General features: G+C 50.5%; 1 protein-coding gene across 2 annotated transcripts in view; it reads right to left on the reverse strand.

Moving 5' to 3' along the window:
- Positions 1-19,713, reverse strand: part of dph1 (diphthamide biosynthesis 1) — a 682,474-nt gene extending 662,761 nt beyond the window's left edge. Inside the window, exons 1-2 of one of the 2 annotated variants that reach the window (XR_013499073.1) lie at positions 19,521-19,691; positions 8,116-8,262 (exon numbers count right to left, since the gene is read on the reverse strand). Coding sequence is in view for 1 of the 2 variants with exons in the window: in XM_078224668.1 (XP_078080794.1) it covers positions 8,116-8,262; positions 19,521-19,629 (256 nt within the window). In the remaining variant the exon portion in view is untranslated. Of the gene's footprint in view, positions 1-8,115; positions 8,263-19,520 lie in introns of both variants that reach the window. The other variant, XM_078224668.1, reaches the window with a different exon arrangement.
- Between the last annotated feature and the right edge of the window lie 1,970 nt (positions 19,714-21,683).

The raw sequence follows: 21,683 nt of genomic DNA on the forward strand, positions 1-21,683 counted from the left end.
GTGCAGCAATGAAAATCTGCAATGGTTGCAGAAGACGCCAGAATTGAAAGAACACAAGGTAAAGATTTGGGCGAGGTCCCAGAGAACCCTATGAGGTTAACTTCAGCAGCAGTCAGGACCTTAGGGGAGGAGCAGCGAGAGTTAGGGGTAACACCGTGGCATAGTTGTTAGCACTGCTGCCTCGCAGCGCCAGGGACCCGGGTTCAATTCCGGCCTCGGGTCACTGCCTGTGTGGAGTTTCCACGTTCTCCCCGTGTCTGCGTGGGTTTCCTCCGGATGCTCCGGTTTCCTCCTACACTCCAATTTAGCATGGCCAATCAACCTAACCCACACTCTTGGTGACTGCAGTCCACGATGAACACATTCTGCCTCACGGGGGCCTTTTGGCATTGCCGTGATGTCAAAGACGCCTCTCGCTCCCATTTAAAAATTCTGGTTATTTCAAATATAGGCAATCTTCAAACAGCTTTCAAAAACTCTTCGCACCTCATTAAGGTGCGATTACCTTAATTAATTAATCCCCTGCATTTACCGTTTTAAAAGCTTTTCAGGAAAGCCCAGCACCTGTTCCATCTGCTTTATGAACCTCATAAAGATGTGATTATTTCAGCTACCTACTGGAGTGAGATACCCATCACCGTGTGCTTGCTGACCTACACTGGCTCTGGCACATTCTCATCGTCAAGTTCAAATCCTTCCCTGCGTCACCCTCCTTATCCCTGTAAACGCCTCCGGTTCCAAGTTTCTTCCATTGACTCCGTCTACATTTCCCGCTGCCTCGGAAAAACAGCCAGCATAATCAACGACCCCACGCACCCCGGACATTCTCTCTCCCACCTTCTTCCGTCAGGAAAAAGATACAAAAGTCTGAGATCACGTACCAACCGACTCAAGAACAGCTTCTTGATTTGATTTATTATTGTCACATGTATTAGCATACAGTGAAAAGTATTGTTTCTTACGCACTATACAGACAAAGCATTCCATTCATAGAGAAGGAAAGGAGAGGGTGCAGAATGTAGTGTTACAGTCATAGCTAGGGTGTAGAGAAAGATCAACCTAATGAGGTAAGTCCATTCAAAAATCTGACAGCAGCGGGGAAGAAGCTGTTCTTGAGTCGGTTCTTACATGTACTCAGACTTTTGTATCTTTTTACCGAAGGAAGAAGGTCGAAGAGCAAATGTCCAGGGTGCGTCGGGTCCTTAATTATGCTGGCTACTTTTCTGAGGCAGTGGGAAGTGTAGGCAGAGTCAATGGGTGGGAGGCCTGTTTGCGTGATGGATTGAGCTACATTCACGACCTTTTGTAGTTTCTTGCGGTCTTGGGCAGAGTAGGAGTCCTCCCTGTTGCCTTCAGACTTTGAATGGACCTACTATATATTAAGCTGATCTTTCTCCACACCCTAGCTATGACAGTAACATTATATTCTGCACCCTCTCCCTTCCTTCTTCTCTGTGTACTCTATGAATGGTATGCTTTGTCTGTATAGCGCGCAAGAAACAATACCTTTCACTGTATCCCAATACATGTGACAATAACAAATCAAATCAAACTATCAGATATCTGTGGCCCTCTGACTCTGACGTCTTCAGCACTCCCAGTTTTCATCCCTCCAACAATGATGGCCATTCCTTCACCTGCCTGGGTCCCTGAGCTCTGGGATTCCCTCCCGCACCTCTCCATGATGAATGATATTGTTGAAGCAGAGGGGAAGGAGTTTTGCTGTGCTCTGTTCATGTTACACCTGACCTAGGAACACTGGACAATGATAAATGGTTGAGAACTGTTCTTTTCTCTCCTCCAGCATGGACAGCACTCTGCGACCCCCACCCATCCCTCCCCAGGCAAACAAAACAACTATGAAGAAAACAGAAAATGCTGGAAGTGTTCAGCAAGTCTGCCGGCACCTGCAGAGAGAGAGACACCTTCTTCCATCGGGAAAAAAATTCAAAAGTCTGAGGTCACGTACCAACCGACTCAAGAACACTTTCTTCCCCGCTGCTGTCAGACTTTAGAATGAACCTACCTCGCATTAAGTTGATCTTTCTCTACACCCTAGCTATGACTGTAATACTACACTCTGCACCCTCTCCTTTCCTTCTCTATGAACGGTATGCTTTGTCTGTATAGCGCGCAAGAAACAATACTTTTCACTGTATACTAATACATGTCCAAAGATGTGCGGGTTAGGTTGATTGGCCTTGCTAAATTGATCCTAGTATCAGGGGATTAGCAGGGCAAAATATGCGAGGCTACGGAAATAGGGCCTGGGTGAGATTGTGGTTGGTGCAGACCCGATGGGCTGAATGGCCTCCTTCTGCACTGTAGGGATTCTATTCTATGTGACAATAATAAATCAAATCAAATCAAACAGAGAGAGAGAGTTAATGTTTCAGGTCAGTGACCTTCTTTCTCCCTAGCCGTAGTCTGCTGTAGCTCCAATGTTTGTACTCTGGCCTTGAATCCACCTCCTCAGGTGGATGTGAAAGATCTCATGGCGACTATTTTGAAAAGGAGCAGGGAATTATCCCCGGTGTCTTCTTTTCTAATTCATTTGTGAGGCGTGAGCGTTGCTGGCTGGCCAGCATTTATTGCCCATCCCTAGTTGTCTGAGGACATTTGAGAGTCAACCACATTGCTGCGGCTCTGGAGACACATGTGGGCCAGACCGGGTAAGGACGGTAATTTCCTTCCCTAAAGGACATCAGTGAACCAGATGGTTTTTTCCGATAATCGACAATGGCTTCATGGTCATCAGTAGATTCTTAATTTCCGATATTGTTTTTATTGAATTCAAATTCCACCATCTATCGTGGCGGAATTGGAACCCGGGTTCCCAGAACATTAGCTGAGTTTCTGGATTAATTGTCCAGCGATAATCACCTCCCCAGTTCTGGCCAATATTTATCTCTTAATCAACATTTACAAAAACAGACTATCTGGTCATTATCACATTGCTGTTTGTGGGAGCTTGCTGTGTGTAAATTGGCTGTCGCCTTTCCTACATAACAACAGCGACTACGCTTCAAAAAGTGCTTCACTGGATGTGCAGTTTCTGTAGTCGTGAAAGGAGTTAAATAGATGCAAACCTTCCTTTCAAAAACTAAACACAGCATCAAAAGGGTTAATAAAACCCCAGAAGACAAGCTGCTCACTCAGAAAAAATCCAGTTAAACCAAGAGGAAGAATAAAGAGACTAATGGAATGCCGAAACATTGCAATCATTGATCTTTGCAAAAAAAATACGATTATCTCCTCTCCCCCCTACCAATCTAATCAAATAGAGAAATAAAAACAACCAACAAGCATCATCCCTGCAGCTTGCTGTTGTGCAAAAAGCACTTCAGCAAACATAACCCACCTGTGAACCTCAAGCAATCAGATGGCTCTCGACAAATCCATTAAATTCGTCAGACAGCTGACACACAAAGATGCAGATGGCAATCCAAATGTGTGTGTGCATTAGGACAAACCAAAGAGACTGTGCTTAAGGACCAAAATTCCCGCCACACCTGCACACACGCATACACACGTACATATGGGCGCCACACGCACATTCGCGCACACACACGTGTGCGCACAAATGTGTGTATACATGGGCATACACGCATTCACGTGTGCGCAAACACGAGTGCATACGCGCACGCACACACCTGCATACGCGCGTATGCACGTGTATATACACACACGTGTGCATGTGCGTTCACACATGGTGCACGTACGTTTATCTGCATGTGGCGCCCATGTGTACGTGTATACATGTGTGCGTGTGCATGCGTGGAGGGAATTTTGGACCTTAAGTACAGTCTCTTTGGTTTGTCCTAATGCACACACACATACGCATACACGTGCGCATATGCGCGCACATGCACACATACATGCAGACACATGCATACATGTGCACATGCATGCACACACACACACGCGCACATATGCCAAAACCAAAAATATAATTAATTTGCTTCTCCAGTGATGTGGTGGTTCAGTGGGTTGTGCCCTCACTTCTGACTCAGGAGGTTGTGGGTTGAATTCCTAGCTCCAGAGGCTAGAGCACAAAAATCCAGGTTTACACTCCTGCTGCAGTACTGGGGGAGTGCTGCGCTGTCAGCAGTTCCAACTTTCAGATCAACCATTAAACTGAGGCTTTGTCAGCCCCCTCAAGAGCCACTCAGTCCATGTCAACGACTATCCTCTAAGCAATCAAACAGTTCGAGGACACAACAGGAGGAGGAGGAGAACACAGGTGGAAACCCCCAAATTAAAGGATGACGACCAAATGAGGGCCAACTGGTAAAAAGCAATCCCTTCTTCACACAGAATGATTTGAACATTAAAAACTTGAAAAACACAAGTAGGCCCTAAGCCCGCTTCATCTTTCAATCTTCAAGCTCAGCTCCCATTTCCCCACTCAATCCCCATATCCCGTGATTCCCTTAGTGTCCGAAAATCTGTCAATCTCCTTCTTGAATATACTCAATGACTAAGCATCCACAGTCCTTTGGGGTACAGAATTCCAAAGAATCACAATGCTTTGAGTGAAGAAATTTCTCCTCACCTCAGTCATAAAATGGCCGATCCTTTTCTCTGAGACTGTAACTGCTTGATACTTCAGCCAGGGGCAAATGGCCTCTCAGCAGTTAAGAGTTTTACATGATTCACCGTGATCACCTTTCGTTCTTTGTAATAGCAGAGAACATAAGCCCATTTTACTCAATTTCTCCTCAAAGGTCAACATTCTCATCCCAGGAATCAATCTAATTACATTTACCCAGCCTGGTCGCATCTGCCGTCAATTCTCTTCCTTCATTCAACTATCCAATTTAATCTCTGAACATTGACACAGCCTCTGCCTCAATCACTGACCCTGGAGGAAATCTCCTCAACTATCTTTGTGAGGAAATTTCTTCTTCACTCTGCTCTATATCCCTTGCATTTAACCTAGAATCCGTGGCCCCTTGTTCGTGAGCCCTCAAGGACTGGAATCAGTTTGTTGCTGCCTACCCTGTCCCATCCTTTCATAACTTCAAACAGTTCAAAGAGAAATAGTCTTCAAATCCATATTGCTGGAATGGGAGTGCACCCAGTTTTGTCCATGTATTTTCTTTGCAGTTGTATGAAGGTCCATTGCTTGGGTGGATCATGGGATGCTCCATTCCATTATAGGAATGCTCTGGACTGGTGTTGGGAAAAGCATTACAATTAAGCCATGGCTTAATGGATAGCCCTCTTACCTGTGAGTCACAAAGCTGCGTGCCATAAGTCCCAGGGACTAATGCGTTCGATTAACACTCCAATACCTTTCCAAAGGCGTGTTAGAAACTATAGAAAAGTTACAGCACAGAAGGCCATTCAGCCCACCTTGTCCATGCCAGCCCAAGGTGCCCTTTCTAATCCCATCTTCCTGCACCCAGTCCATAGCCCTATAGCTTACAGCACTTAAGGTGCAGATCTAGGTCTTTTCTAAAAGAGTTTAGGGTCCCTGCCTCCACCACCAACTCAGGCAGAGAATTCCAGACACCCACCACCCTCTGCGTAAAAACATTCTTCCTCAAGTCCCCTCTACATCTACTGTCACCTATCTTAAAGTAAAGTTAAGTTTATTTATTAGTCACAAGTAAGGCTTACATTAACATTGCAATGAAGTTACTGTGAAATTCCCCTGGTCGCCACATTCTGGTGCCTGTTCGGGGTCAATGCACCCTAACCAGCACGTCTTTCAGCCTGTGGGAGGAAACCGGAGCACCCAGAGGAAACTCACGCAGGCATGGGGAGAAGGTGCAAACTCCACTCCGCCCGATGACTCTTTTACATTCAAAAGGCATTTAGACAGGTACATGGATGGGAAAGGTTTAGTGGGATATGGGTCAAACGCAGGCAAATGGGTCAAGTTCAATTTAGAAAACCTGGTCGACATTGACGAGTTGGGCCGAAGGGCCTGTTTCCATGCCGTATATCTCTATGACAGGCGCTGCCAGACCTGCTGAGCTTTTCCAGGATTTCCCCTTTTATTAGATTTCCAGCATCCGCAGTAATTTGCTTCTACATAAATGCAAGTTGATTAAATATTGTTGTTGTTCATACGTACTAACATATGATTCAGAGGAGTAGGCCACTTGGCCCCACGAGCCTGCTCTGCCATTCAATAAGATCATGGCTGATTTGATTGTAACCTCAACCCCACATTCCTGCTTACCCCTGATAACCTTCCACCCCCTCATCAATCAAGAATCTATCTGCCTCAAAAATATTCAAAGTCTCTGTTTCCACCGCCCTTTGAGGAAGAGAGTTCCAAAGACTCATGATCCTCAGAGAGAAAAAAATTCTCATCTGTCTTAAATGACCCCTTATTTTTAACCATTGACCCCTAGATCTAGGTTCTCCCACAAGAGGAAACATCCTCTCCACGGTATCATCCATAGGATGCTGTTGTTGTTGGCTAGGCCAGCATTCATTGCCCATCCCAAATTGCGCTCGAGAAGGTGGTGGTGAGCTGCCTTCTTGAACCGCTGCAGTCCATGTGATGTAGGTACATCCAGAGTGCTGTTAGGGAGGGAGTTCCAGGATTTTGACCCAGCGACAGTGAAGGAACAGCGGGCGGCACAGTGGTTAGCACTGCTGCTTCACAGTGCCAGGGACCCCGGGTTCGATTCCAGGCTAGGGTCACTGTCTGTGCGGAATCTGCACGTTCTCCCCGTGTCTGCGTGGGTTTCCTCCCACAGTCTGAAAGACATGCTTTGGCCATGCTAAATTCTCCCTCAGTGTCCCCGAACAGGTGCCGGAGTGTGGAGACTAAGGAATTTTCGCAGTAATTTCATTGCAGTGTTAATGTGAGCCTACTTGTGACACTAATAAATAAACTTAAACTTAAATAGTTCCAAGTCAGACTGGTGAGTGGCTTGGAGGGGAACTTGCAGGTGGTGGTGATTCCATGCTTCTGCCTCCCTTGTCCATCTAAGTGCAAGTCACAGGTTTGGAAGGTGCTGTTCAAGGCGGTTTGGCAAGGTACTCAACTGCCTCTTGTGAATGATACAAACTGCTGCCACTAATGGAGGGAATGAATATTTAATTTGATGGATGGGGTGCCAATCAGATCCTGGATGTGTCAAGCTTCTTATTGTTGGAGCTGCACTCATCCAGGTAAGTGGGGAGTATTCCATCACACTCCTGGTTTGCACCTTGTAGATGGTGGATAGGCTTTGGGGTGTCAGGAGGTGAGTTACTCCCAACATGTTCTTGTAACTACAACATGTATATGGCTGGACCAGTTCAGTTTCTAGTCAATGGTAATCCCCAGGATGCTGACGTTGGGGGATTCAGCAATGTGAGAGTTTTACTGTGCAAAACGAGGCCTTTTGGCCCATCATATCTGCGCTGGCCATCAAGGGAGATGGTTAGATTCTCTCCTGATGGAGATGGACATTGTGCTATTTCCCAATACTAAGGCACCATGGCTCTATTTGAACAAGAAGTAAATAAAGACCACCATATACGGGTCTGCAATTCCATCTCTGCCATTAGCATGGCAACAGAAACCACTGACTCCACAGCTCACATTTCCAATCTACCACTGAGGTAGTGCAGTATGGAGGAGCAGCGACAGGCTTTCCTGCAGAGCCCCACCATGTAGTCACCTTCCTCGCTAATCCTCTCCTCTTGGTGGCGTTGACCTCTTACTGACCCCAGTTCCAGAGCTGCTTCGTCTAAAAAGCCAACTGTTCACCTGCCTGCCAGCCTTGCTGAAGATCTGATGGGGAAGATCAGACAGAGGGGAACCCAAACCAGACTTCTGTCACAGGATTCTCCCGACTGAGAGCAAGGTCAGAAAGCCCGTTGGTTCTAACCCCAGGGCAGAGATCGAGTCTGGGCCTCCTATTCCAGCTCTGGAGGCCACTAATCCAACTTAACGTCTATGTGATTTTTCTCACATTTAAGGCCATTCAGCCCATTCAATCATGGCTAATATGTTTCTCAACCCCATTCTCCTGCCTCTTCCCCATAACCTGTGATCCGCTTACCAATCAAGAACTATCTATCTCTGACTTACACAGGAGCACACACCTCCACACAAATCCTGTGATTAATAGTGAGGGGGGGGGGAGGGGGAAATACCCATACCTCTCTTAGCTTCTGCTTGCTTTATTTTCCAGATAGTCTTGGGGATCTCAAAGTTGTAGTTACTGGGCAGCACGCAGCCAGCCTCTTGTAGCTCTCTGTCATTTAGGATTTCTTGCGGAATCTGATTCGCCACTCGACGTCGAGGACCTAATCCCGAAGAGGGAGCGGGGGGGGAAAACAGATAGTTACTGCCGTGTTTAATCAACCTTCCCTCATCAGCCCTCGTGAATCAGCTCCAAAGTGTTTCGTGAACAGCTTTGCTGTATGTTAATGAAAGCTCCGTCTTGCTCAGTTAACCCATGATCTGCAGCACTCCCGCAGCAAACCCACTGACTGACGCTGTCAGCATTTAGTGTGTATCCTTATTTAGCACACATCATGGGGACATCTCTGTCTACTGTCCTGTGAACACATTCAGGTCCTCCACTGCTACTGACTGAGAGACAAGATTTGATTTTATTTTATTTATTGATTTTATTTATTAATTGGTATACAGTGAAAAGTATTGTTTCTTGTGCGCTATACAGAAAAAGCATTCCGTACGTAGAGAAGGAGAGAGTGCAGAATGTTACAGTCATAGCTAGGGTGTAGAGAAAGGTCAACTTAATATCAGGTAGATCCACTGAAAAGTCTGATGGCAGCAAGGAAGAAGCTGTTCTTGAGTCGGTCGGTACGTGTTCTAAGACTTCTGTATCTTTTTCGCGACGGAACTATCTTTTCTGCATTTTTATGCCATTTTTATGAATCAGCCTTGTAACACAGCACAGTTCTCTCCCCTACTCCTGGCCTGTATATCTATTGGGAGAGCATTGCTATATCACTCTGCCTGTCCCTCTGCCCCACAGGAATCACTGCTCCAATGTGTCAAACCTGCCAATTGGTGATACTTTACTGAAAGATTATCCAAGTGTACGCACGATCATGTGGATCTGTGGCCCGAGGTGCATCGGTGCAGGTGAGGGAGCATTCTGGCCACAGGGTAAACGCCAGTAGCCCCGCCAACAGGTTACCCAGCCTCATCTTCTCTCACTTCCTATCAATCAACACTCCGTGCTCAGCAAGCTCCACTCCACATGAGCAAGCCATGTGCCAGTGTGACTGACACACACACAATTCTGCCACATGACATTCCTCTCAGAAATCTCCCACAGTGCTTCACCGAGGTGTAGGCTGTGGCTCAGTGGGTCGCACTCTCGCCTCTGACTCAGAAGGTTGCGGGTTCAGGTCCCGCTCAGAGATGCTCGCAGCAGCGTACTGCTGGAGATGCCGTGACATGATTGAGGTGTATAAGATCATGAGGGGTACGGACAGGGTGAACAGGAAGCAGCTGTTCCCCTGGATTGAGGGGTCAATCAGGAGGGGGCAGAGTTTTAGAGTAAGAGGCAGGAGATTCAGAGGGGATTTGAGAAAATAGTTTTTCACCCAGAGGGTTGTGGGAATCTGGAATGCCTGGCAAGAGGGGGATGAGGGGGGTGAAGGGGGAGGGGGAAGTGGGGGAGGGGGACGGGGGAGGGGGACGGGGGAGGGTGGTGGCCGAGGGGGTGGGGAAGGGGTGGGGGGAGGTTAGGCTCGGGGGGGGGGGGGGGTGGTGGAGGTTGGGGTGGAGGGGCGTGGAGGTTGGGGTGGAGGGGCGTGGAGGTTGGGGGGGGGGGGGCGTGGAGGTTAAAGGGGGGGAGGTTAAGGCCTGGGGGGGGGGGGAGTTAGGCAGGGAGGGGGTAGGCAGGGGGGGCAAGTTAGGGGGGGGTAGGCGTAGGCGGGGGGGTAGGCGGGGTGGGGGGGATAGGGGGGTATGTGGGGGGGGTAGGCGGGGGAGGGTAGGCGGGGGGGGGTAGGCGCGGGGGGGGTAGGCGCGGGGGGGTAGGCGCGGGGGGGGTAGGCGCGGGGGGGGTAGGCGCGGGGGGGGTAGGCGCGGGGGGGGTAGGCGCGGGGGGGGGTAGGCGCGGGGGGGGTAGGCGCGGGGGGGGTAGGCGCGGGGGGGGGTAGGCGCGGGGGGGGTAGGCGCGGGGGGGGTAGGCGCGGGGGGGGTAGGCGCGGGGGGGGTAGGCGCGGGGGGGGTATGCGCGGGGGGGGTAGGCGCGGGGGGGGTAGGCGCGGGGGGGGTAGGCGCGGGGGGGGTAGGCGCGGGGGGGGTAGGCGCGGGGGGGGTAGGCGCGGGGGGGGTAGGCGCGGGGGGGGTAGGCGCGGGGGGGGTAGGCGCGGGGGGGGTAGGCGCGGGGGGGGTAGGCGCGGGGGGGGTAGGCGCGGGGGGGGTAGGCGCGGGGGGGGTAGGCGCGGGGGGGGTAGGCGCGGGGGGGGTAGGCGCGGGGGGGGTAGGCGCGGGGGGGGGTAGGCGCGGGGGGGGTAGGCGCGGGGGGGGTAGGCGCGGGGGGGGTAGGCGCGGGGGGGGTAGGCGCGGGGGGGGGTAGGCGCGGGGGGGGTAGGCGCGGGGGGGGTAGGCGCGGGGGGGGGTAGGCGCGGGGGGGGGTAGGCGCGGGGGGGGTAGGCGCGGGGGGGGGTAGGCGCGGGGGGGGGTAGGCGCGGGGGGGGGTAGGCGCGGGGGGGGTAGGCGCGGGGGGTAGACGCGGGGGGTAGACGCGAGGGGGGGTAGGGGGGGTAGGGGCTAGGCGCGGGGAGGTAGGCGCGGGGGGGTAGGCGCGGGGGGGGTAGGCGCGGGGGGGGTAGGCGCGGGGGGGGTAGGCGCGGGGGGGCTAGGCGCGGGGGGGTAGGCGCGGGGGGGTGTAGGCGCGGGGGGGTGTAGGCGCGGGGGGGTGTAGGCGCGGGGGGGTGTAGGCGCGGGGGGGTGTAGGCGCGGGGGGGTGTAGGCGCGGGGGGGTGTAGGCGCGGGGGGGTGTAGGCGCGGGGGGGTGTAGGCGCGGGGGGGTGTAGGCGCGGGGGGGTGTAGGCGCGGGGGGGTGTAGGCGCGGGGGGTAGACGCGAGGGGGGGTAGGGGGGGTAGGGGCTAGGCGCGGGGAGGTAGGCGCGGGGGGGTAGGCGCGGGGGGGTAGGCGCGGGGGGGTAGGCGCGGGGGGGTAGGCGCGGGGGGGTAGGCGCGGGGGGTAGGCGCGGGGGGGTAGGCGCGGGGGGGGGGGCAGGTGGGGGGGGTGTAGGCGGGAGGGGGGTAGGCTGAGGGGAGGTCCGGGTGGGAGGTGGGCGTGGGAGGTTCGGGTGAGGCGTGGCTTGGAGGGGGGAGGGAGGTGAGGTGGGGCGGTGGGAAAGGTGAGACCGATGTGGGAGGAGGGGGCTAATGAGGCCAGGGATTGGGGGGGGGGGTGGGGTGAAGGTGAGGCTGGGCGGGGGGTGGGGGGGCGGTTGTTGAGACTGTCTCATCCCCCTTGGTGCAGTAAAAAAGCATGATAATACAAATAGGCCTCAGATTATCGATCAGAACAAGACTTGTAACCTAACCATGCCATGGGGAAAGTCTGCAGTCTGCTCTGTAATTGCCCTGAAAACATATCTCAAATGATTGGATAATTAATCCTGGTTTAAGAAATGCAAGCTGCACAGCAAAAAAACTGAAGAGCGCTTTGGAATATCAGATCATTTGAATTAAAAGCAACCACTACAAGTTGACTGCTGTGTGCACAGCCTCAGTACACACAACTCTCACTTCCTTCACAGAGTATAGTTTTTGCACCTCATGCACACAACAGACTTTCAACCATCCGATTTTCATCCCTGTCTCACTGTGCACATTCACCAATGCAAATCCTGCCATTGTTTATCACAACACATCAACTTAACACCTTAGCTGTCAAGAGACACCAAGATTCTGCAGAAAGTCCAATCCAAAGTATTATAAATAAAACAGTGTTCCTTTAAAATCATTTGTTTTACAAACTTTTTTATTTCTCTTCTTGAAAGTTAAAGGAAGTGCAGCATTTTTTTTATATGTGCCTCAGTGGATCACCCAGGTAGAGAGAGACTGGGGATTGTAACAGGTACTGTGGGACCAAGCCCGCTCAGACAGGCATCACCACTGAGCGTGCCTTGATCTCCCTGAAGCTGCCACTGTATCTGGGAGTGAAAACCACCCTTTTTAAAACATCTCTTTCTCAACTCTATAATCACAGCGGGGATACACAATCAAAACTTCCCCCAAAGGACTTCACAGCCAACGAAACTCTGAGCGTTATGTAGGGGAACAAGACATTCAATTTTCACTCAGCAATATTCCACAATGACTGTCTGTGTGGAGTTTGTACGTTCTCCCCGTGTCTGCGTGGGTTTCCTCCAGGTGCTCCGGTTTCCTCCCACACGCCAAAGATGTTCGGGTTATGTGGATTGACCACGTTAAATTGTCCCTTAGTGTCAGGGGGATTAGCAGGGTAAATATTATGGGGTTATGGGGATAGGGCGTGGGTTGATTGTTATCAGTGCAGGCTTGATGGGCCAAATGGCCTCCTTCTGCGCTGTCGGGATTCTGAATGGGAAAACTGAGAGAACTCCCTGCAATTTATTTTCCACAAATCATAGAATCCCTACAGTGCGGAAGGAGGCCATTCGGCCCATCGAGCCTGCACTGACAACAATCCCACCCAAGCCCTATCCCCACAACCCCACGTATTTACCCCACTAATCCCCCTGATACCAAGGGGCAATTCATCACGGCCAATCCAACTAACCCAAACATCCTTGGAGTGTGGGAGAAAACCAGAGCACCCGGAGGAAACCCACGCAGACACGGGGAGAACGTGCAAACTCTACAGTCACCCGAGGCTGGAATCAAACCCGGGTCCCTGGCACTGTGAGGCAGCAGTGCTAACGACCGTGCCACCCTAAAACTGAATTTAAATTCCACCGCCTGTCATGGGCGGGGCCGGGGGGGGGGATTTGAACCTGCGTCTCTGGATTACTGGTCCAGTGACAATGCCATTACGCCACCACTTCCTCACCGTGCCATGTGATCTTTTATACCCATCTGAACAGGCACAAGAACACAAAGAGTACACAGGAGTAGACCACTCAGCCCATCGAGCCTGTTCTGCCATTCAATACGATCATGGCTGATCTTGGGCTTCAACCCCACCCACACCCCCCCCCCCACGTCCCTTAATTCCCCAAGAGAGCAAAAATCTGTCTATCTCACTCTTAAATGTATTCAACGATGGAGCATCCACAACCCTCTGTGCAGAGAATTCCAAAAATTCATAATCCTTTGAGTGAAGAAATTTCTCATCTCAGTCCATAAGTCATAGGAGTAGAATTAGGCCACTCGGCCAATCGAGTCTGCTCCGCCATTCAATCATGGCTGATATTTTTCCCATCCCCATTCTCCTGCCTAAATGATCAGCCCCCTTACCCTGAGACTGTCCCTCCTCCCCACCCCCGTCCCACCCTTCCAAGGGTTTAGGCTCCCCAACCTGAGGCAACAGTTTTTCAGTGACTATCTTGTGATAAGGACTATTGACCAGCTGTATGCATTTGAGACGTGGACACATAGGAGGATGGACGAAGAGCTTTCTGACTCAGAGGTCAGTGTGTCAACAACTGAGCCTAACTGACCATTCATTGTGGAGGGAGGAGGAGCAAGAAGAGGTTAATAATGCATAAAAAACAGCAACCCATGCACTGTAGCTCATTACCAGAGGGATAGAATTTATCTGAAACAATACTGATCACCATCCTGAATCATAGAATCCCTACAGTGCAGAAGGAGGCTATTCAGCCCATCGAGTCTGCACCGACAACAATCCCACTCTATCCCCGTAACTCCACATACTTACCCTGCTAACCACCTCTCCCCCCCCGCCCCCCTCCCAAAAAAAAACTAGGGTCAATTTAGCATGGCCAATCAACCTAACCCGCACATCTTTGGGAGGAAACCCGAGCACCTGGAGGAAACCCAGGCAGACACGGGGAGAATGTGCAAACTCCACACAGTCAGTGGCCCAAGCCAAGAATTGAACGCTGCAAGGTAGCGGTACTTACCACTGTGCCAACATGCCGCCCCAAATTCCATTATGCACTCTGGGAACTTTACGATGCAATAGAACACTGGGCAAATGCAAATTCCTTTTTTTAATGCAAAGGTGAGTGCTGAACTTTAGGAACACAGGAACAGGTGTAGGCCATTCAACCCATCAAACCTCTCCACCATTCGACACAATCATAGCTGATTATCCACTTCAATGCATTTTTCTTACACCATTCCCATACTCCTTTATGCCGTTAATATTCAGGACTCTGTTAATCTCTGCTTTAAACATTCTCAATGACTGAGCTTCCAAAGCCCTCTGGGATAGAGAGTTCCAAAGATTCACAACCCTGCGAGTAAAAAAAAACATTTCTCCTCATCTTGGTCCTAAGTAGCTTCCCCCTTGTTGTGAAATTGTGCCCCCCTTGCTGGAGACACCATTTCCAATTTTCTCTCACCAACTTTTCCAGAGGCACCATAGAAAGCATTCTTTCCGATTGTATCACAGCTTGGTATGGTTCCTGCTCTGCCCAAGACCGCAAGGAACTACAAAGGGTCGTGAACGTAGCCCAGTCCATCACGCAAACCAGCCTCCCATCCACTGATTCTGTCTACACTTCCCGCTGCCTCGGAAAAGCAGCCAGCATAATTAAGGACCCCACGCACCCAGGACATTCTCTCTTCTATCGGGAAAAAGATACAAAGGGTTAAGCACCAACCGACTCAAGAACAGCTTCTTCCCTGCCGCCATCAGACTTTTGATTATTACTTATATTAAGCAGATCTTTCTCTACACCCGAGCTATGATTGTAACACTACATTCTTTCCTTTTTCCCTATGTACTCTATGAACGGTATGCTTTGTCTGTACAGCGCAAGAAACAATCCTTTTCACTGTATATTAATACATGTGACAATAATAAAATCAAATCAAATCAATGAGACATTAAACCAAACAGAACCTGTGTGGCTTCTCACATATTAAAATTGAGCAGGGAAGTTCTCCCCACTGTCTTGGCCAACATTTATCCCTCAAAGTTACACATTACAACAACAGCTTGTATCTGTATAGCAGCTCTATATCAGCTTCAAAAGCTGTTTATTTGCTATAAAGTGCCTAAAGTCCCATGGTCATGAAAAGCTCCAGGTAAATGGAAAACATTCCCAAAAACATGACATCAAACTAAACTAGGTGATATCAGGGCAGATGAACAAAGCACTTGGTGAAAGTGGGTGATTTAAATGTGTACCTTAAAATAAGAGAGAGAGGTAGAGAGAGAAAAAGGGAGAGAGTGGGAGAGGCAGAAAGGATGAGAGAGAAAGCGAGGCATAGGATAAGAGAGAAAGAGAGGTGGAGAGACAGATGGGAAGAAAGAGAGAAGTAGAGAGACAGAAAGGAAGAGAAAGAGAGAGAGGCAGATAGGAAGAGAGAGAAAGGAAGAGAGAGAAAAAGAGAGAGATTGGAAGAGAGAGGTTGAGAGACTGACAGGAAGACAGAGAAGTGGAAAGACAGGTAGGAAGAGAGAGAGAGGTAGAGAGACAGAAAGGAAGTGAAAGAGACAGAGACAGACTGGAAGAGAGAGATTGAGAGACTAATTGGAAGAGAGAGAGGTGGAGAGACAGTTAGGAAGAGAGAGAGAGAGGTGGAGCGGCAGAAATGTTTGTGGAGGGAACAGCAGGGTTTATGGCCCAGGCAACTGAAGGCACCAATGGTGGGGCAATTGAACTTGGGGAATGTGTAAGAAGCAGATTTGGAGAAGTACGGCTTAGGGGGAGGTTACAGAAGGGATTTGAAAGCAAGGATGAGGATTTTAAAATTTAGCCAGGAATCAATGTAGCGAACACAAAGCTGGTGGTGGGTGAATATGATGTGGAGATGCCGGCGTTGGACTGGGGTAAACACAGTAAGAGTTTTAACAACACCAGGTTAAAGTCCAACAGGTTTATTTGGTAGCAAATACCATTAGCTTTCGTCAGATGGAGTGGAAATCTGCTCTCAAACAGGGCGGAGCAGATTTCCACTCCATCTGACGAAGGAGCAGCGCTCCGAAAGTTAATGGCATTTGCTACCAAATAAACCTGTTGGACTTTAACCTGGTGTTGTTAAAACTCTTGCGGTGGGTGAATATACAGAGAAAGATAGAAAATAACAGATCATTCGGCCCTTTGAGCCTGCTCCACCATTAAATATGATCAGACATGGAGCAAGCAATCACAGACAGCAACGTTTTGGATGGGTTTAAGTTCATGGAGGATGGGTGGCTGGTCAGGGGTCCATGGAATAGCCACGTTGAGAGATCACAGAGACATGGAGGGGAGTTTTAGCAGCTATAGAGCTAAGGCAGGGGCAGAATCCAGCCATGTTACCAAGCTGGAAATAGGTGGCTGTGGTAATATAGAGGATATGTGGCAGGAAGCTAATCTCAGGAAAGATTACGACAGCAAGGTGGCAAACTGTCTGGTTCAGTCTCTGACAGCTGTCAGAGAGAGAGGAGATGATCAGGTCAGTGTTGTGTGTGGGGGCTTGCTGTGTGCAAACTCACAGCTGCTATTCCCACAACACTCACTACACCTCAAACAGGTAACATGCTTTGGGATATCCTGAGGATGTGAAAACTGCGATATAAATATAAAGCTTTCTTTTTTTATCCCTCTGTAGAAGTTTAAATGACCCTGAATATCTCCAAGATACCAGCAACTCTGCCTCTCTACTCACTTATATTGAGTCAGAGTTGGAATAATTCACAGATACAAATACGTCCCCCACATCCCACCATCCTCTGTCCCCACAGGGGGGACGCAGGATGATGTTATCCCCTGTCTCTCTCTCTCTCTCAGGGGGACACAGGGTGATGTTACCCCCGTCTCTCTCTCTCTCTCAGGGGGACACAGGGTGATGTTACCCCCTGTCCCTCTCTCTTTATGGGACACAGGGTGATATTACCCCATGTCTCTGTCTCTCTGTCAGGGGGTCACAGGATGATGTTACCATCTCTCTCTGTCAGGGGGACAGAGGGTGATGTTACCCCATGTCCCTGTCTCTCTGTCAGGGGGTCACAGGATGATGTTACCATCTCTCTCTGTCAGGGGGACAGAGGGTGATGTTACCCCCGTCTCGCTCTCTGTCAGGAGTTACAGGGTGATGTTACCCCCCATTGCTCTCTGTCAGGGGGGACACAGAGTGATGTTACCCCCCTGTCTCTTGCTCTCTCTCAGGGGGACACAGGGTGATGTTACCCCCGTCTCTCTCTCTGTTAGGGGTCACAGGGTGATGTTACCCCCCGTCGCTCTCTATCTGTCAGGGAGTCATAGGGTGATGTTACCTCCTATCTCTCTCTCTCAGGGGGTCACAAGGTGATGTTACCCCCTATCTCTCTCTCTCAGGAGGTCACAAGGTGATGTTACCCCGTGTCTCTCTCTCTGTCAGGGGGACACGGGGTGATGTTACCCCCCTGTCCCTCTCAGGGGGACACAGGGTGATGTAACCCTCTGTCTCTCTCTCTCTCTCTCTCAGGGGGACACAGGGTGATGTTACCCCCCTGTCCCTCTCTCTCAGGGGGACACATGGTGATGTAACCCCGTCTCTCTCTCTCTCTCAGGGGGACACAGGGTGATGTTACCCCCCCTGTCTCTCTCTCTCAGGGGGACACATGGTGATGTAACCCCCTGTCTCTCTCTCAGGGGGACACAGGGTGATGTTACCCTGTCTCTCTCTCTCTCTGTTAGGGGACACATGGTGATGTTACCCCCCTGTCTCTCTCTCTCTCTGTCAGGGGGGACACAGGGTGATGTTACCCCCCGTCTCTCTCTCTGTCAGGGGGACACAGGGTGATGTTACCCCCCTGTCCCTCTCTCTGTCAGGGGGACACAGGGTGATGTCACCCCCCTGTCCCTCTCTCTGTCAGGGGGACACAGGGTGATGTTACCCCCCTGTCCCTCTCACTCTCAGGGGGACGCAGGGTGATGTTACCCCCCTGTCCCTCTCTCTCTCTGTCAGGGGGGACACAGGGTGATGTTACCCCCCGTCTCTCTCTCTGTCAGGGGGACACAGGGTGATGTTACCCCCCTGTCCCTCTCTCTGTCAGGGGGACACAGGGTGATGTCACCCCCCTGTCCCTCTCTCTGTCAGGGGGACACAGGGTGATGTTACCCCCCTGTCCCTCTCTCACTCAGGGGGACGCAGGGTGATGTTACCCCCCTGTCCCTCTCACTCTCAGGGGGACGCAGGGTGATGTTACCCCATGTCTCTGTCTCTCTGTCAGGGGGTCACAGGATGATGTTACCATCTCTCTCTGTCAGGGGGACAGAGGGTGATGTTACCCCCGTCTCGCTCTCTGTCAGGAGTTACAGGGTGATGTTACCCCCCATTGCTCTCTGTCAGGGGGGACACAGAGTGATGTTACCCCCCTGTCTCTTGCTCTCTCTCAGGGGGACACAGGGTGATGTTACCCCCGTCTCTCTCTCTGTTAGGGGTCACAGGGTGATGTTACCCCCCGTCGCTCTCTATCTGTCAGGGGGTCATAGGGTGATGTTACCCCCTATCTCTCTCTCTCAGGGGGTCACAAGGTGATGTTACCCCCTATCTCTCTCTCTCAGGGGGTCACAAGGTGATGTTACCCCGTGTCTCTCTCTCTGTCAGGGGGACACGGGGTGATGTTACCCCCCTGTCCCTCTCAGGGGGACACAGGGTGATGTTACCCTCTGTCTGTCAGTGGGACACAGGGTGACATTACCCCCCTGTCTTTCTCTGTCGGGGACACAGGGTGATGTTACTCCCTGTCTCTCTCTCAGGGGGACACAGGGTGATGTAACCTTCTGTCTCTCTCTCTCAGGGGGACACAGGGTGATGTTACCCCCCTGTCTCTCTCTCTCAGGGGGACACATGGTGATGTAACCCCGTCTCTCTCTCTCTCTCAGGGGGACACAGGGTGATGTTACCCCCCCTGTCTCTCTCTCTCAGGGGGACACATGGTGATGTAACCCCCTGTCTCTCTCTCAGGGGGACACAGGGTGATGTTACCCTGTCTCTCTCTCTCTCTGTTAGGGGACACAGGGTGATGTTACCCCCCGGTCTCTCTCTCTCTCTGTCAGGGGGGACACAGGGTGATGTTACCCCCCGTCTCTCTCTCTGTCAGGGGGACACAGGGTGATGTTACCCCCCTGTCCCTCTCTCTGTCAGGGGGACACAGGGTGATGTCACCCCCCTGTCCCTCTCTCTGTCAGGGGGACACAGGGTGATGTTACCCCCCTGTCCCTCTCACTCTCAGGGGGACACAGGGTGATGTTACCCCCCCTGTCTCTCTCACTCTCAGGGGGACACAGGGTGATGTTACCCCCCCTGTCCCTCTCACTCTCAGGGGGACACAGGGTGATGTTACCCCCCCCTGTCTCTCTCACTCTCAGGGGGACACAGGGTGATGTTACCCCCCTGTCTCTCTCACTCTCAGGGGGACACAGGGTGATGTTACCCCCCCTGTCTCTCTCCCTCCCTCCCGGTCCCTCAGTCGCACCTGCGGCTCTCTCAGTGTTTTTGGCGCCATAGGGGAGCAGCTCCCGGCGGGAAGCCGCGCTCTGGGCCGGGACTCCGCTCCCGCTCTCTCCCCGGATCCGCTCCGCCATCTGCTAAACTCAACACCGGGGCCGCAAAAAGACAACCGCAATGGAACCGGAAAGATCGATTCAGACGGAGCAATCGCACCGGAGCGAATGGATCGAGTACTGAGAGGGAGATAATGAGGGAGATAGTGAGGGAGGGAGATTATGAGGGAGGGGGATAATGAGGGGGGGGAAGTATTGAGGAAGGGGGATATTGGGGGATGAGGCTAATGATGGAGGGACATTGAGGAAGGGAAATATTGAGGAAGGGAAATATTGAGGGAGGGAGAAAGGGAATACGAGAGGGGCTTAATGAGAAAGGGTAATATTGAGGTATAATGAGAGAGTGAGAAAGAGAATGCGTGAGGGAAATATTAAGGGATGGGAATAATGAGGGAGGAGTTAAAAAGGGGGAATAATGAGAGAGGGAATTTTGAGGGAGGGCGCTAACAACAGGGAAATATTGAGGGGGAGAGAGATAATAAGTGGGGTGATATTGAGGGAGCGAGATATTGAGGGAAGCTGGTAATGTGGGAGGGAAATAATGCGGGCAGGAGATATTGAGGGAATAAGATATTGAGGGAGGGAATATTGAGGGAGTAGGTTAATGAGGAAGGATTATGTTGGTAGTATCTCTCAACAGAGATGTAGATAATCAGGTCCAAGGGATTTATCTACTTTAAGTCCCATTAGTTTCTCTAGTATTCTTTTTACTAATATTAATATCTTGCAGTTCCTTGTTTACACTAGTCCCTTGATTCTCCATTATTTCGAGGAGCTTTTAAAAATATTTTTCTCCCTGAAGACAGACACAAAGTATTCCAGGTTATAAATTCTTCTGACTACGTTTGTAATGAATCTACATTTGTTTTTGCTAAGCTTTCCCTTTTTACACTACTACAGAAGTGTTTATAGTCGGTTTTCATGTTTCTCGTTAGTTAACTCTGATATCCTGTTTTCTCTTTCTTAACCTTTTTCTTGGTCCTCCCCTGCAGAATTCTAAAATACTCCCAATCCTCAGGTTTACCCTTTTTTTGGTAACTTTTCACGCCTCTTCCTTTGATCTAATGCCATCCTTGATTTCTTTTATTAGCCACAGTAGGTTTTTGGACATTAAAGGAAGATATATTTGTGGTGAACTATGTATTAGTCCTTTAAATGTTAGCCATTGCCTGTCTGCCTTCATAACTTTAACATAATTTCCAATCTACGACAGCCAATTTACCCCTCATAACTTCATAGTTTCCTTTGTTTAGATTTATGATCCTAGTCTCTGATCGATACCACTTTCAAACAATGTAACATTCTGCAATATTATGGTCACTCTTTCCTAAATGCTCTTTTACAACAAGATTCTTAATTAGCATAACACTAAATCTAAAATAACCTGTTTCCAAGTTGGTTCCTCAGCTCTAGGAAACCATCTTGCATAGATTCTAAGAACTTATCCTCCACAACTTTAGTACGAATTAGGTTTATCCAGTCTATATGTAGGTTGAAATCCCCCCATGATTAATGTATTACCCTTGTTAAATGCACCTCTAATTTCCTGATTAATACTGTGATTTACGTTATCACTTCTGTTTGGTGACCAATGAACATGGGGCGGCACAGTGGTTAGCACTGCTGCCTCACAGCGCCATGGACCCGGGTTCGATTCCCGGCTTGGGTCACTGTCTGTGTGGAGTTTGCACATTCTCCCCGTGTCTGCGTGGGTTTCCTCTGGGTGCTCCGGTTTCCTCCCAAAGTCCAAAGGTGTGCAGGTTAGGTGCATTGACCGTGCTAAATTCTCCCTCAGTGTCCCCGAACAGGCGCCGGATTGTGGCGACTCGGGGATTTTCACAGTAACTTCATTACTATGTGAATGCAAGCCTACTTGTGACTAATAAATAAACTTTACTTTTTACTTTTTAACTCTCACCAATGTTTTCTGCCCTTTTCTGTTTCTTGGTTCTACCCAAACTGATTTTATGGATAGAATTTCACAGACGATGTGTGTGCTTTGCGGGCGGAACCGGGAGTGGCTGCAATTCCCAGCTCCAGCCTTGGTCAACTTAAACTTGCCATATTACACTGGT

Source organism: Mustelus asterias, chromosome 12 (assembly GCF_964213995.1).
Source record: "Mustelus asterias chromosome 12, sMusAst1.hap1.1, whole genome shotgun sequence".
Lineage (NCBI taxonomy): Eukaryota > Metazoa > Chordata > Chondrichthyes > Carcharhiniformes > Triakidae > Mustelus > Mustelus asterias.